Source organism: Carcharodon carcharias, chromosome 26 (assembly GCF_017639515.1).
Source record: "Carcharodon carcharias isolate sCarCar2 chromosome 26, sCarCar2.pri, whole genome shotgun sequence".
In the NCBI taxonomy this organism is placed as follows: Eukaryota; Metazoa; Chordata; class Chondrichthyes; order Lamniformes; family Lamnidae; genus Carcharodon; species Carcharodon carcharias.
Genome location: NC_054492.1, coordinates 31,618,104 through 31,634,146, shown reverse-complemented (window position 1 = coordinate 31,634,146; position 16,043 = coordinate 31,618,104). Strand labels below are relative to the sequence as shown.

Below are 16,043 nucleotides of genomic sequence, written 5' to 3'. Positions count from 1 at the left end.
TTTCTCAGGCAGAGGGGTCAATATTTCCCTTGCGACCCTTCATTGGAGCTGTTGTTCAAAAATGTGGACAGACCTGCTGTGTATTTCCAACATTTCCTGCTTCTATTTTAAATTCCCAGCGGTCGTGTTTTTTAATTCTCTATTTTAACCTCTGCCGATTTCATATTACTCTGAGAAACACAATGACACAGGGATTTTTATGGGCAGCTTCTGTTGCGTCGCCGAGGCACTGTTTAACTGCATGAAGTGTAATTAGGTCAGTTTACCTCAGATTCTGAAATGTGAAATGGACTACAAAGGCCATGAGATTAGATAGTTGATCCCAAACATGAGGTAATGGTCCAGCCCAGGGAATCCCAGACACACGTAACCTCTTTCTCTAGTATAAAACAGCTTTGGTTCACATATTGGCCCGATGCTCTACATTTTAAATATGGGGCAGGAGTTATGGTTCGGCAGGAACCCGCGATTGGTGGGCCCTGGAACTGCCGGGGAATGGACACGCGGTCAACTGCAATTTCATGCTGGCTGGCAAGGCTCAGTGCTGGCTGGGTGGTTGGGGGGGGGGTAGGGTGAGCGCAGGCGCTGGGAGCACAGGACGAAAGCTCCCTGAAGGCAGAGAGCTGCCTCAGGCAACTGAAGAGTTTGAGTGCAAAAAATGAAGATTTAAAAGCCGGGTAAAAAAATGCCCACGTGTCAGAATCAGTCACTGGAACAGATGGATGATGAAAATTCTGCCCAAACATCTTTATTATTATTTTTAATTAATATTGGAAACTTCACCCTGCCTGTGAATGAGGTTTCCTGAAAAATGCAAAGGCCGCTTGGCCTATTTGCCAGCCTGCCAACCGTAACATTGGATCGGCAATGAAAAATCTCAGTTAATCACTTCTTTAATGGCTTTAATAGGCCTTTCACATGCGCCCGCTGACCGAAATATCACGCAAAATATCATCCAAAGTCATCACGCGGTATTTCATGCTCAAGTGTGTCAGGCGCGTGCCCGCATGCCAAACAGAAACTCCTGCCCATGGAATTCCCTCCTAAACGTCTCTAAATCCCTACCTGCCTTTCTCTTCCTTTAAGATGTTCCTTAATGCCTCTACCTCTTAGATTAAACTGATGGTCACCTTCCAAATTCTCCTTATGTCAAATTTTGTTTGATAATGCTCCTGCGAAGCACCTTGAGAATTTTCCACAAGTTATAGGTGATAGAGAAATGCAAGTTGTTGTTGGGTATTTCCAGGGATGCATAACTTAGGAATGTGGAGAACCAGAAAAGGCCACTGCGTTTTCATCTGGTGAAATCCAAAGTTCAAATATATGCTGTCCTGTACTCCAGAGAGTAGAATTTATGAATTTCACAGCTGGAGTAACAGGCAACAATATCGGAGAATTGGTAATATTAAGGGACAGAAAATTCTGTGGAGCCTGCAGACCACTGCAGCTGAGTTTCAGATATATGATCCCCCTGTGGAGCACTAGTTTGTAAAATCTATTCTCATCACTTATCATGTAGTGGGTCAGTCACTAGACTACATTCAGGCTTGGGGCTGACAAGTGGCAAGTAACATTCGAGCCACACAAGTGCCAGGCAATGACCATCTCCAACAAGAGGGAATCAATCCATCTCCCCTTGATATTTAATGGCATCACCATCACCGAATCCCCCACTATCAACGTCCTGCGCACCACCATTGACCAGAAATTGAACTGGACTAACCATATAAACACCATGGCTACAAGAGCAGATCAGAAGCTGGGAATTCTGTGGTGAGTAACTCACCTCCTGACTCTCCGAAGCCTGTCCATTATCTACAAGGCACAAATGAGGAGTGTGATGGAATACTCTCCACTTACCTGGATGCATGCAACTCCAACAACACTCAAGAAGACGAACACCATGCAGGACAAAGCAGCCAACTTGATTGGCACCCCATTCACAAATGTTCACTCCCTCCACCACTGAACCACAGCAGCAGTGGTGCGTACCACCTACAAGATTTACTGCAATAACTCAGAAAAGCCCCTTTGACAAAACCTTCCAAAACTGCGATCCCTACCACCTAGGAGGACAAGGGCAGCAAATGCATGGGAACACCACAACCTGCAGGTTCCCTTCCAAGCCACACACCATCCTGAGTTGGAACTATAACCCCGTTCCTTAACAGTCGCTGGGTCAAAATCCTGGAACTCCCTGCCTCCCTAACAGCACTGTGGGTGTACCTACAACACATGGACTGCAGTGGTTCAAGCAGGCAGCTCACCACCACCTTCTCAAGGGCAATTAGGGATGGGCAATAAATGCTGGCCTAGCCAGCGATGCCCACATCCTGTAAATGAATTTTAAAAAACAGAGGGAATTTGAGATTAAATCCCACCGTGGCTGCTTGGGAATTTTAATTCAATTTTAAAAACATTATCAAACATCGAGCTGACTTTGTTCATGTGGCAGCTCCCCAATGGGCAGCAATTTTACCAACTGATTCAGTGGGCAGCATTGCATCGTCTGTTTTTTTATTTCAGATTTCAGGCATTTGTGATTCTTTTCTCTTCTGTAATGATGCTTTGAATGCATCAGCCTGCAAAATTACACAGCAACCGGTATATTTACCAGTAGAGACCTACAACCAAATGAATACAAAAATGCACCTCCAGGGATGTCAGTGACCCATACCTTGATCTGTTTTCATCTTACGTTTGTGCAATCAATACCATTTCACTCCTTCAACTGTTTAAATAAAACAGTTAGGGACCAGACGGAAATTGTCTGCACGGTTGGCCTCGAACATGACATTAAAATAAACAAACTGAAAGGTCTCAGGTTTGATCCCTGACCTGTACTGATTGCATCCAGTGTGACAGGAAAGGAAATGCAGTGGAATAACCTGCTGGGGGAGGCGTGGGAGCGGGGGGGAGGGTGCGGGCGGGAGAGGAGGATAAAGAAAGACTTGCATTTATGAAGCACTATTCACGACTACCGGCTGAAAGAGCTTTACAGTCAATGAAGCACTTTTTGAAGTGTATTCACGGCTGTAAAGTAGGAGAACCGTCAACCAATTTGTGCTCAGCAAGCTCCCACAAATAGCAATGCGATAATAACCAGGTGATCTGTTTTTTGTGCTGTCGATTGAGGGGTAAATATTGGCCAGGACCCTGGGATAACTCCCCTGCTGTTCTTCGAAAAAGTGCTATAGGGTCTTTTATATCCACCCAAGCAGGCAGATGGGGCCTCAGCTTAATGTCTCATCCAAAAGATGACATACCATCCAATAGTGCAGTACACCCTCAGTACGGCACTAGAGTGTCAGCCTTCATTCCTGCACTTAAGCCCAGGACTGGGGCTTGAACCCAGAACCTTGGGTTTGTCATGTGAATAATCTCACATTAGCTTAAAGTTGCCAAGTCTGGTTGAAAGTATTCCTGGAGGTTTCATCACATGCCCCAACTCCACACTCTCCCATTGCTCACCTCACATGTCCACGCACCACTTTCCCTCACCAATTGGAAACTGAAAGGACTTTTCAGGACCCAGTGGGACGGTTCTTGTCTGAAAAGCAAGCAGCCATTTTCCTGATCTTTGATACCTTCATAAACAATAAATTGAAATATTTACCGAAAATGAGAAAAAATAACATAAACGGAATTTTGTTTAATGCCCCATTGATTTTTCTCCTCACACGATGTGCTGGAGAATAACCTTTCATTCCTGGAGATGCTGGGCCAATCCTGGTGAGCTGGCAACCATACCTTAGACACACAGATCCCCTCCTGTACACAAAGCACTCCAGCTCTGTAAGACTGCGTTTTTGAGTCAAATGCACCAGGCGTTATAATTGGTAAAGGCCGCTGGCTTGTTGGCAACACAATGACGCAGAGCAATCTTCATCAATCTCTGGTTCTGAACCACCATGGAATAGTTGCAGTATGTAATTTATTTTTGAAACAATTGTTCAGACACCCTGCCTATCCGACTGCCCTCAAGATCTTGGAGCTGGCTGGCAACGTGGCCCAGGACAAGACAACGACCCATATCATCCACCACCACCTCCAGGTCTCCACCTGCAATGACCAGGACCTCAACCAGTTAGTAGGAGGACTCACCATAAGCCAGGGTAGGGGTGCGGTCATGCCCAACATCCAGGCCGCGCTGCTGCCCAAGAAAACCGACATCCCAGCAAGGTGAGAGGCCAAGATTAGAAAAAAGAAGCAGGACTGAGGGGTCCTTTAATTGGAGGAGCAGGAGCAGCAACATGGGAGAGGCAGAATCTGTGATTGGAGGAGCAGCTCCTCACAGATTCTGTCTCCCACACTCGCTGCTCCTCCAATCAAAATACATAGGGGCAACCTTTCTCGAATTTTGCACCCCTCTCTTTGAGTCTTTGAAGGCCAATTGTGAGGCTTCCAGGGTGGAATTGCCTGCTGCCTCCATGTATTTTTAACCCTGTTATGAACTATGTTTCACAACCCTTGCCTTTGTTGAGTGAGGGCAGACGAATTCTGTCACATAATCGACCCATTGACCAAAAATGTGATAGTGCCCAGAATTCGCAGCAATGTGACATTGCCTCTCCATTCCTCGAAAATTTATGCTACAATTACTGGAAAAATGGCTGGAATGCGGCACAGTGAGCATAGCTGCATAACATGCCATTGAGGGATAGCAGCATGCCATCAATAAAGGGAAGTGTGTCATGAGATCCAGCCTCAGTTTCACTTTTGCTTTTGAACAGAGCATAGCACACACAGCCCTGCTGATGTCTTCAAGCTTACTGTCCATGTATATCATGTGCTAGTCCTAATAAATGAACTCACAACTTGTTTACCCAATCTCTTATGAGTGATTGGTGCCTTGATATCATTTTAACAATATGTCATGGTGTTCAGCAGTTGTCGAACAGCCTTGCAGCAAGATTAAGTACAGGTACGACATGGTGCCCAGCCTTAGATCATGCTACATGACATAACATGGTCTGATCAGACTACAACGGACTCGTGGCTTCCAAGAGTAAATCATAAAAATTCGCCAAGCAATTCGGAATGAAGGTCTGAAGAGCTAAAGGATCCCCAAAAGATATTGACAAAATTGGAAGACCGGTTCAGAATCAGGTTAAACTTCCGTATTCATTGAATAGAGTTCACGTCACTTCGATAATAGCCTGCAGAATGCATAGACTGTTCATCAGCAGATGCAGGGAAAAGAATACATACTGTGATTTTTCAGACGCAGAACTAGCTGACAATATTGTTGAATTGGTGATTGCATTCACTCCCATGAGAGCGTTCCAGAAAGATTTACTAAACAAGCCCAAAACATACAGCATTGAAGAGCTACTGAAGGAACCTCACATGTAAGCACAGAGTGATCCATGCATGTCGACCAAGCTTACAGGTCCTAAGTATCAGCCCAATTGTTGACGCACTTACTAGAACCTAAACCTAGCAAGACATATGGAAGGTGTAGCCTCCTGCATGCACCAAGGGAATGCCCATCTGTGGATTCTAAAAACATGTATCCACAGACAGGAAGGGCCATGGTGAAAGCTACTGCTGTGCAACTTTCAGCATCAATAGTTCACTTATTCCATGTGGAGGATTCATAGTCCTAGAGTGCAAGTACATTTAATCCTCCAGGGTGTCACAGATGTTTTACATCATGGAGACTAAAGGCCCAGCAATCACAGGTCTACCGACATACCATGACCTCGCACTAGTGACAATCCATGGAATCACTCAGACCTCATACAGCAAATCAACCTCAGAAACTATTCCTATTGCCTCAGTTCATGACCTGGCATCAAACTATCCAAAATGTTTCAACAAATTTGGCAGTTTCAAGGGCCCTGCAACATTACACTTGCAAGAGAATGCAAGTCCATCAACTGATCTGGTACACTTTGCGCAATGCAAATGCCAGCAGCTACAAGAAGAAACAGCAAAATGTTCCACACTGTTGAAACTGTGAAAAAACATCATTGAAAGATGGCCTGTTTCAATTCAGCATGTCCAAGAACACATAAAACTATCTTAACTAGGTATCTCCTGGGGAGCCATTTTTAAAGGCAGGCAGGTCATCCAAACTGGAATCTTTGCAAACCTGATATTCTTCAACAACTTCACCACTCACATATTGGCATAGATCAGACAACAGGAATTGCAGTAAAGACCGTCTATTAACCAGGTATGACAATGACATTGAAGTCATTGTCAAAAAGTGAGAAGCATGTCAAAAGCATTTGCCTAGACAGCACAAAGAACCACTGGTTCCACATTCCTACTCATCCTTGATCCAAAATTGTATCTGACCTCTTTCATGTCCATGGCACTGACTTCATCGTCAACTACTTTACTAAGTACCTAATTATTCAACAACTGCACTTTACGTCAAGCACAATGGCCTAGATGAACGAATGATTCACATTGTGAAATCCTTAATTCTCAAATGTAGACAGGCCAAGCAAGATTTACACTTTGCAAGGCTACACGAGAGCGACATCTTTAATTGCAACTAAACCATCACCAGCAGAGCTCCTGTGTGGCAGACCAGAGCGTACAAATTTACATACTCTTACCCATTCTACTCTCTTAGAATCTAGGGAGTGATTTTAAAACTGCAAGGGAAGATGACCAATATGCATGATAAAAATAGGGGTACAGGGTTGTCAAGTTTACAGTTGGGACAGCAAATTGGCATCCAGGATCCCACAGAAGGTTTGTGGCAACCAGCTGAGGTGACAAGGAATTGCTTATAACCAAGGTCCTATGAAGTCATTACACACAAAGGCACAATGGCGAGGTGTAACCAGGGACAAATCAGGTCCATTCCAGATCCTCAACCACCATGTAGTCCCGTTGCATCGAGGACAAGATCTCAAATGCAACCAGGAACAACATCCAAGAATGACAATCCCACAGATCATCTGTGAGCAATTAAAGAAGCCTCCAGTCTAGGTTATCATTACAAGATCTGGGTGTACCAGCAACAACTTTAAAGACTATAGATACATCAGTTCTATGCACTTATGCATTGGTAACTAAACATGAACATGTATTGTAAATAGTTATACTTCTTTGGAGTGAGAGGGAAATTATCTTTAAAAAGAAAGGGAGATGTTGTAATATGCCTTTAAGGGATTGCAGCATGACTTCACTAGAATGGAAGTGTGTCATGTGATCCAACCTCAGTTTCACATTGGCCTATGAACAGAACACAATGCACACAGCCCTGCTACTGATGTCTTCAAGCTTTTTATCAATGTATATCTGTTCTTCTATGCCTTGTCTTAATAAATGAAACCATGGCCTGAATTTTTCAGATGGCGGGGTCTTGCCTTAGAGGGCTGCAGGCCAATCTGATTGATCGGCAGCCCTCCAGTCCCTACAGTGATAAAAGCTTCAGTGCACTGATGAGGAAATGCAGGTGGACGCCTGACACTAAGTCCAGACGCCAGAGGCCCAGGTAAGTTTAAAGAGTCCCAGGATGGGGAGGGTAGGGAAGGCATGGGGGGGGGTGGGGACTGCGGGCTGCGGGGGGGTGGGAGGGGGGGTGCAATCAGGACTCAGGGGAGAGGTTGCTGAGGAGGGAGGTCTGAAGGGCACTGAACCTTAAGCGGGGGGCACCCGACTTCAGAAGAGGGCTTCTGATGGAGGCAACCCTCTGCCACATGCCCCCCCTTCTCACCCTGGATCTAATGCCATTGATTTTTGAGCTTCCCCAACACAATTTCAATCCTCCTGCCAGCCTAAAAATTGAGGTTAGACAGGAAACGGCCCTTAAGTGGGCAATTATTGGCCACTTAAAGACCTCAACTGGGGCAAAGGCAGGTCTCCCATCCGAGGCCATGCCTGCCCCAGCATAAAATCACTGAGTGGTCGGAGTGGGCGGGAACTCAGAGGGAATCCTGTCCCTTCAGTTTCACACTGCCCCCCACACACCCCCTCAGTGCCTAAAAACCCGCCGCTGGAGGAGTGTAAACTTCTGGCCTGTGACGTGTTTACCCAATCCCTTAGCAGTGATTGGTGCCTTTACATCATTATAACAAGACAACGGTAGCCGTGGATCAGGACTGGCGCAGACAACACATAGCTAAGATTTAAATTCAAATGTTGATTTCTGCAGGAATTACAAATTTTCAGATAGTAAAATGAAGTGGCCAGTGAGATTGTACTGTCAATTATATTTAAAGCAATGACTTTAAATAATCGCAAATCCCAGCATATTGTCTGTTTTCAAAATTGAGTGGTTGAATCATTTGAAAAGTTGCATTTTATCTCTGCTGATTGTAGCTGGGACCAAATCATCACTAAATTGTTAAGGAATTTACAAAGATAAATCAGCGCCTGATTGTATTAAACTGCAGTCTCGTGTTAACATTTATTTACATCCGGCAGCCAATTACTAAAAGATATAAACAGGGGTAAATAGTGAATAAATATTGGTAGAAGAACAAACAGTTCTTCTCTCACTGTATCATGAGGCTCTGGCTGGGAGCTGTGGATTTGAAGAGTACTTCACCTGTGATTGGCATCGGAAGTAATGCAGCAAACAATCATCCCAATCGGTGATGTCCCAGTGTTTCAGAGATTGCCCTGCATTTTTTTATTTGATTGCAGAAATTAGCAGTGTGCAAAATAATTATGAATAACATTTGCAATTCAAAAATGATGAGCTCTGCTTTAATCAATTGGATGAAGAAACTATAGCCAGGACATCGCTACTGTCTGATGAATTATGCCCAGGACCGACGTTGTCTCTTTTAAATGACTTCCTATTATGATTCCTGTATACTCAGCCCACCAGTACCACTCTGCAACAATCTATGCGGTGGCTGCAATCTCATTGATGTTAATTTAGCAAGCTCGATCTCGCTATTGACGTTAATGAAGGCAGAGCCATGACCACTATGTGCTCAACTATTTTGGTGAGGGAAATGAGAAAATAAGGAGATTTTAGCATCCTAATTTCCATCAACAGTAATGGCAAATGCCAAGCTTGCAAATTTTCAGCAAATTCTAGTCCATTTAATCCATTCTGACTTTGGTTTACATCATGTTGTTTGCAAGGAAACAAACACAGTTTTGGCAAAAATTCTCAGAAGGCTTCTGCCCCTTTGAAGTTCACCCTGACTGAATAGATTGGGGCTGATTTGCTCTCCATTTCCACGCTGCATGTGATCACAGTGTTTTAATTGGACCAGAATTTGCTGCTAAAACAATGGCTAGTTTAATCATGCATCCCTGTACTAATGTGCAAATTGTCCAGCAACATGTGGTGTGGGAGACTTACACTACGAGTTACGAATTGCCACAAATATTTGGGTGATTTACGTAAACGATACATAAGTAAACACTTAATGAATTAACCATTTCTGAGCCAGTACTGTAGGATTTTACAAAACTAAAAGGCACCCAGTGATGGAGTATCATAATTCTGAATTGAAAACCATCTGTTGTTCCTCCCAAAGCCTTGCAGATTGTTAGACATGATGAGGAGAGCCTACTCTGCCAAAGTGCACCCTCTAGAACATTGGAGACTGTGGACAGGCTGCCAGCCCAACATAGATCATGACTAAAGCACCACAGAGCTTCACTGTTCACTTGGCAAGAACACGAGAGCTGAGGCAGTTTTGCAACTCAGCATTGTCCATTCATTGGGAAAGTCCACATGGAATATTGGCAGGGAAACTGCTCCTCTTCCCTCTGAAAGTGTAAGTGTTCCATGATAAATGGGATGGTCAAAGCTTAAAAGGTTCAGATTATTTTGACAGGTAAGGATTGTCTTTACCTCTCGAGCCTGGGATTGTTTGATTTGTATGGTGAATTTAGTTACTTGAGGGCCCCAGTATGAATGAGTTGGTGAACTCCTTTGAGCCATAGTGGTTGATGTGGGAATTTGGGGGAAAAGGCTGCACAGATGCTGTAGGGACTGCATTCCTCAAGTTGAGAATGAGAGCAAAGTGAGAAATCTATCCTGTCAGCCATTGCAGGCATGATGGGCTGAATGGGACTGTAACAATTCTATGAAGTTCTCTTCCATGCAGTATTACCACCTGGCCTTCTGTTTCTTTTCAATGTAAATGCGTTGGAGGCAGTTCAGAGAAGGTTTACCAGACCAATACCTGAAATGGGTTGGTTGTCTTATGAGGAAAGGCTGGACAGACTAAGCTTGTATCCGCTGGAGTTTAGAAGAATAAGAGGTGACTTGATTGAACCATTGAAGATCCTGAGGGGTTTTGACAGGGTGGAAGTGGAGAGGATGTTTCCTCTTGTGGAAAAATCCAGAACAAGGGGTCACTATTTAAAAATAAGGGGTCGCCCATTTAAAATGGAGATGGGGCAAAATTTTTTCACTCAGAGGATCGTGAGTCTTTGGAACTCTCTTCCTGAAAAGGTGGTGGAAGCAGACTCTTTGCATATTTTTAAGGCAGAGGTGGATAGATTCTTGGTAAGCAAGGGGGGTGATAGATTATCGACGATAGGTGGGATACAGATTTCAAGTTACTATCACACCAGCCATGATCTAATTAAATGGCGGAGCAGGCTCGAGGGGCTGAATGGCCTTCTCCTGCTCCTTGTTCATATGTTCAAACTTTAAAGGTAATAATAGCCATCATTTGATAACCAGGATTCCCTGAGCAATTATTACAATATGGCAAATCTGTGATTGGCTGGTAACCAGAATAATGTCTGGGATGTAGGAAAAGGAGAAGGCCATTCAGCCCCTCGATACAGTTCTGCCATTCAATTAGTTCACGGGTGGTCTATCTCTCAATTCCATTTACCCATCTTTGCTCCATATCCTTTGATATCCTAACATTACAAAAATCTATTGATCTCAATCTTGAACTCTTCAAACAGCCAAGTATCCATATTCTCTTAGGGAGTGCGTTCTAGATTTCCACCACAGTGTGTGTGAACTCATGCTTCTGGAATTCACATCTAATAGGTCTACCTATTTTTAATATTGTGTCCTTGTTCTGAATTCTCCTACAAAAAGAAATGATTTCTCATCTACATTATCGAATCTTTGAATCGTTATAAACACCTTGATTAGATCACCATTTAACCTTGTAAACACAAGGGAGTACAAGTCGTTTGAGCAACCTGTCTTCGCAACTTAACACTTTGAATCCTGCTATTATTCTGGTGAATCTGCACTGGACCCCCTTTCAAAGCCAATATACCTTTCCTGAGGTTTAGTGCCCAAAACTACATGCAGTACTCCAGATAGAGTCTGGCCAAGGCTTTGTACAACTGAAGTGTCACCTCCTCACTTTTCAATTCTGGATCCCTTGAGATAAGTCTCTATGCTCACAGTAACTGCCAGGCCATATTTGGGCAGCATCTGTCCTTATTAAATTGCCCTTAGCTGCATCTGATTACTATGTACCTAATATTGATGATGGACAAAATGATCAAAGGCAATATGGGGAGAAACTGTTTTATGCAGAAAATGGTTGTGGTCTGGAACTGCCTGAAAAGGTGGCAAATTCAGTTGTGGCTTTCAAATGAGAATCAGATAAACATTTGAAGGGAAAAAGTTTGCAGGGAAAGGGCTCGTGAGTTGGACTAGCTAAAGAGAGAGCCAGCATCCCATGTGGCTTGATGGGATGAATGGCCTCTTTCTGTGTTTTAACCATTCCATGATTCATGCAGAAGATCACAATCCTACAGACAGGAAGAAACATTGCAAATACTGCAATATAACATCTGAAAGACCACTTCGTATTTCAAGTCTAATCTTTCATCAGAACTGATGGTGATGAAAAGTTAAACCCAAAATATTGAAATTTTAGCTAAGATTTTCCATCTCAGAATGCCTGAGATGTACTAGGAGTGCATATTCGAAAACAGCATATCCCAGTATGTTAAAGTGAATGCATGTAAAGTCATACATTGTGGTGAGATGGGAATAATTTTTTTTTTTAACTCAGTCAGTTTTTATGATGTGGAAAGCACTAAACCTTTAAAAAGACTTTATTCTTTACTTAAAAAGGAAAGATTTGCAGGGCTCTGGGATGTGGAATTAATTGGTAGCTCTTTCAGAAAGCTGGTATAGAAATGACAAGCTGTATGGCCTCCTTGTGTGCTATGATTCTATGATTGTAATTCTAACTTAGGCACCAAAGGTACAATAGGAACTGGATGGTGCAGTGAGTTGACACCCATCTTTCATCTCTAGCTGCCTTGGGCAGTGCCTCTAATACAATTCCCACTGAGATTAAGGAATGCACACAGGATCTTTATGGTCTGTACAGGTTAGTGCCACATCAGGCAGGACTGTCAGCCAGTAAGAGAAGCATGAAAATCAGGTTCATCAAAAGATCCTACAGTTCATATTGAGCACGACAGCACCATATGTTTTCCTCTGGATCAGGTCTAGGCTCCTACACTTAGAAATCACTTTAACTAATGACAGGATCCATTATGTAAAGAATCTCATCTGTTAATGACAAGCCCTGCAGTATTTGTGTATGGAGGCTGTACAAAGTGATCCTTGTGCGCAGAAATATGCACAGAAAAAAGCTCAGATTCATATGAAATTACCATTCTCCATAAAGAACAAGTAAACCACCATTAAACACCTACAGGGTGCACGTAAAGAAGCATCAAGCAAAATATAACCACACAGCCACTTGCTAACTACCTCCCCCTCACTCGTGACATCTTCCTTCTTAGGTATTTTTACGCAGGCCCCTGATTATTTGAGACTGTGTAGGAGACCAACATAAGGCTAGAACATTACTAAATTCAGTACCTTTAGTCTGGCAGTGGAATTGGAGATGCAAAAAAAAACCCTGGCCTCTAATTCTGCTGTCAGGATCAAGGAGTTGAATTTTAAACAGATAAATGTGAATCCGTCTCATGTGAATGGAACAGCTTTGACGGAAAGAGATGGGGGCAGCAAGAGACAGAACGGAAGAGCAATAAAAGAAGATGTGAAGGTGCACACAGAAGGACAGAGAGAAGCAGGAAGATAACAGCAGAAAGGCAGAAACATATGGAGAAAGAGAGAAAGACACAAATGGGGAGAGATAGGCAAACAGACATATAGCGACACTGAACATTAAGTTAGTGAATGACCCTGACGTAATCTGGTTATTTGGATCTCCTCTCAATTTATTGTGAACTGAGGCAAGGTAAACAGAGAGCGAGCTGATGAGACATAATCCTGAGACCCTACTTAGTAACTGATTGATAACAGTTATGTAAGAGTCCCCAGCAACCACAGTATGTTTCCATAGAAACAGCAATCTATCATGTTTTAGCTAACGGTTATCCTAATTCTTTGTTCCAAAACCCTAGTGTTTCTGCATGTATGTAAACATACATGTATTCCATATGTGCACGTCTGCGTGAATGCAGCACCTATAAAATATATATTATATATATATATACACACACACACATACATAAGAGTGAAAATCTGACAGAATTACATCAACAAAACTAGGTGAAGTAAATCAGTTCTTCCTCTCCTTCCAATGCAGCAAGATACTGGGAATAAAATAAGACTAATCTTTGTAATCAAATGTCCATGTAGTCTTATGAATTTTAAGTTTGGGGTGGATGTATGTTAAAGTTGCTATGTAAATTTATGTTGCTGATAGATAATACAATCAGCAGCTTCACATCTTATCAATCACTGAACTGCAATACACGGGCTAATGATAGGATTTAACTGTAGACTACACAGATTAATATATCCAATTATCATAGGGGCCAATCTCTTTCTACATAATTATATTGTAAAAACTTATTAATTTGTGATTTCATTTCTACCTGGACATCTATGGTAATCTCACCTGATTAATACAAATTCACAGGCTACTGAATAAATTTACAAACCATATTTTCTATGAAATTACCATGTGCAATATGTCCACCATCTCATTTTAGGTGCTCTCAATTATTGTGGTACAGAGTAGTGTATAAGGTCTCAAAGTCCCAGATAAAAAAAAAATGCAATTAAAGGGCTTGATATTATCCGGGTTTATCTAGAAATACTTGGTGTCCAGGTACTAAATTCGCCTTACCAGGTAAGCCCCCACGGTTCCCTGTGCCAGCATCAGTGCGCACTCTGATATCAGGAAGATCTTGATGTTGGAAAAGCAGGATTTCTTCTCGTCTTTTTGGACGTTGTTGGCGCCGCTGCTCCGCGGTTGTCCACTCTGCATCCTTTTTGCCTTGTCTTCAGTGCCTCCCCCTCAGCCAGACAGCGACACAGAAGCACACACACACACAAGAGAGTGGAAGAAGTCAGCCGGGATCCTGCCTCTATTTAACCCTCCTTCCCTTTAGGAACACCGCTCCAACACTCTCCTCCTCATCTCTATATTGTCCTTCCAGCTCCCATTGTCGCCTCAGACAGGACCTCCCACCTCCTCTGTTGGGTGAGTAGCTCACTGGGCTGTCTCTTCCTTTCTCTCCCCCAACCCTCCCCGAGGAAGAGGCCCTCGCATTTAGGGGGAGGGAACGGGCATCTTCAACCCCGAGCGGCAGACTGGGCGGCTGACTCTTGAATGCATTGCCACCCTCAGCTGGGAAATGAGAGGCCGTCAGTGCCGTGCAAGGCTGCAAAGCTCCATCACTGCTCCTTAATCCTTCGCTTGAATGTCACTCAGCCGCTTTCCAATCCAGAGAGAGAGAGAGAGAGAAAACAATCGTGCTGCTAACTGATAAAACATTCACCTGTAACACAGCCTGCCGATTATTCTGTGCGACGGAGGAGGTTCTTTTGTGATACATTCCCCTATAAAGAGGACAGATTTTGCCTCTGCCTGTTATCTGTACTCTCCTCCCTAACAGAGAGACATGGGCAGCAGGACTGGTTAAAGCTGAAGGCTTTAAAAAAAAACATGCCTTGTCATATTCCACTAGCCCATGGTCTGATTTTGGTTTTGCCATTTGAAGTAGATAATTAATGCCCAATCCTAAAATATAGCAGCATTAAAACCTGCATCTGGTGTTTGGAAAATAATAGTAAAGGCGTTCGCTCAAATTTAATGATGTATATATTATGGTTTGCATTGTGCTTTCCGATGTAATAGTTAAATAGAATGAACTCGAGATATTTGTATAAAATGTTATTTTATCAATTAATCAATAATTTCATTCAAAAATTTAAACTTCTTTCATCCTTTCAATTGTTCACTAATAAAGTTAACGGTCCTAAAGTCATCCTCCTAAGATATATTTGGAAATATTAAGTACCCGGAGCTTTTGGGATTGCACCCCAGGGTGTGCGGAATGCTGAATGATTGTGGCCTTTATCGCTGCATTTGGTTTTATTACCGATGGTTTTAACTGGATCTCGAATTCAAGACCCAGTCTGCAATCCAACAAATTCCTTGCAGCAGCAGCTCACAGCAGCTCCACTCTGCAGTGCGTAAATACCCCATGTGCAAAAAAAAAACCCAAAATCATCTTTAGCAAATCATTGGGAAGGAATTTTTAAAAAGCTGTTATTCTTTACTGAACTGACATTTATGAAGATTACATTTCCTATCCCCATCTACATTTTGTGCAGTATGATTGGTCTCTTACTCCAATAAGTTGGTTAAATATCACAAGCATACTGGTTGAAATGCATTTCAAGAAATCTTATTTTAAACTATTGATGCTTTTTGCATTTATTCTGGGGAGATGAAAAGTGTGTAATTTCGAGGAATGATATTGACGCATTACTTTAAAAAAAAGTACACCTTTCTAAACAGGCAGTAAATTATCTAGCACCGTGCGACTGCATTTATGCATACAGAACACAGTATAAATAGATTGGTCCCCACCGTTACAAGGGTAAGCTATCGATGTGATTTGCGTCAACTGTCAGAATGAGCTGAAAGTGACCAACCTGCTCAATATTGTGCTGAGCAATTTAACAGCAGCTTTGCATCAAGAGATGGCGCTGCAACCAGGAGGAAATGGGCTAAACTGGTAACAGCCACCTGTACCTGTTTAGTTATTTTTAACCTCAGGCTAAAATCTTCATTTTAACGGAGCTTTTTTTGACTAACAAATGTATTTTGACTCTCTACTTACCA

At 42.8% G+C, this 16,043-nt stretch overlaps 1 protein-coding gene across 1 annotated transcript in view; it reads right to left on the bottom strand.

The window, feature by feature from the left end:
* Window positions 1-14,177, bottom strand: part of slco3a1 (solute carrier organic anion transporter family, member 3A1) — a 197,937-nt gene extending 183,760 nt beyond the window's left edge. Inside the window, exon 1 of the mRNA XM_041175166.1 lies at window positions 14,037-14,177. Within this exon, the coding sequence (XP_041031100.1) occupies window positions 14,037-14,177 (141 nt within the window). The remainder of the gene's footprint in view (window positions 1-14,036) is intronic.
* Window positions 14,178-16,043: the final 1,866 nt, after the last annotated feature.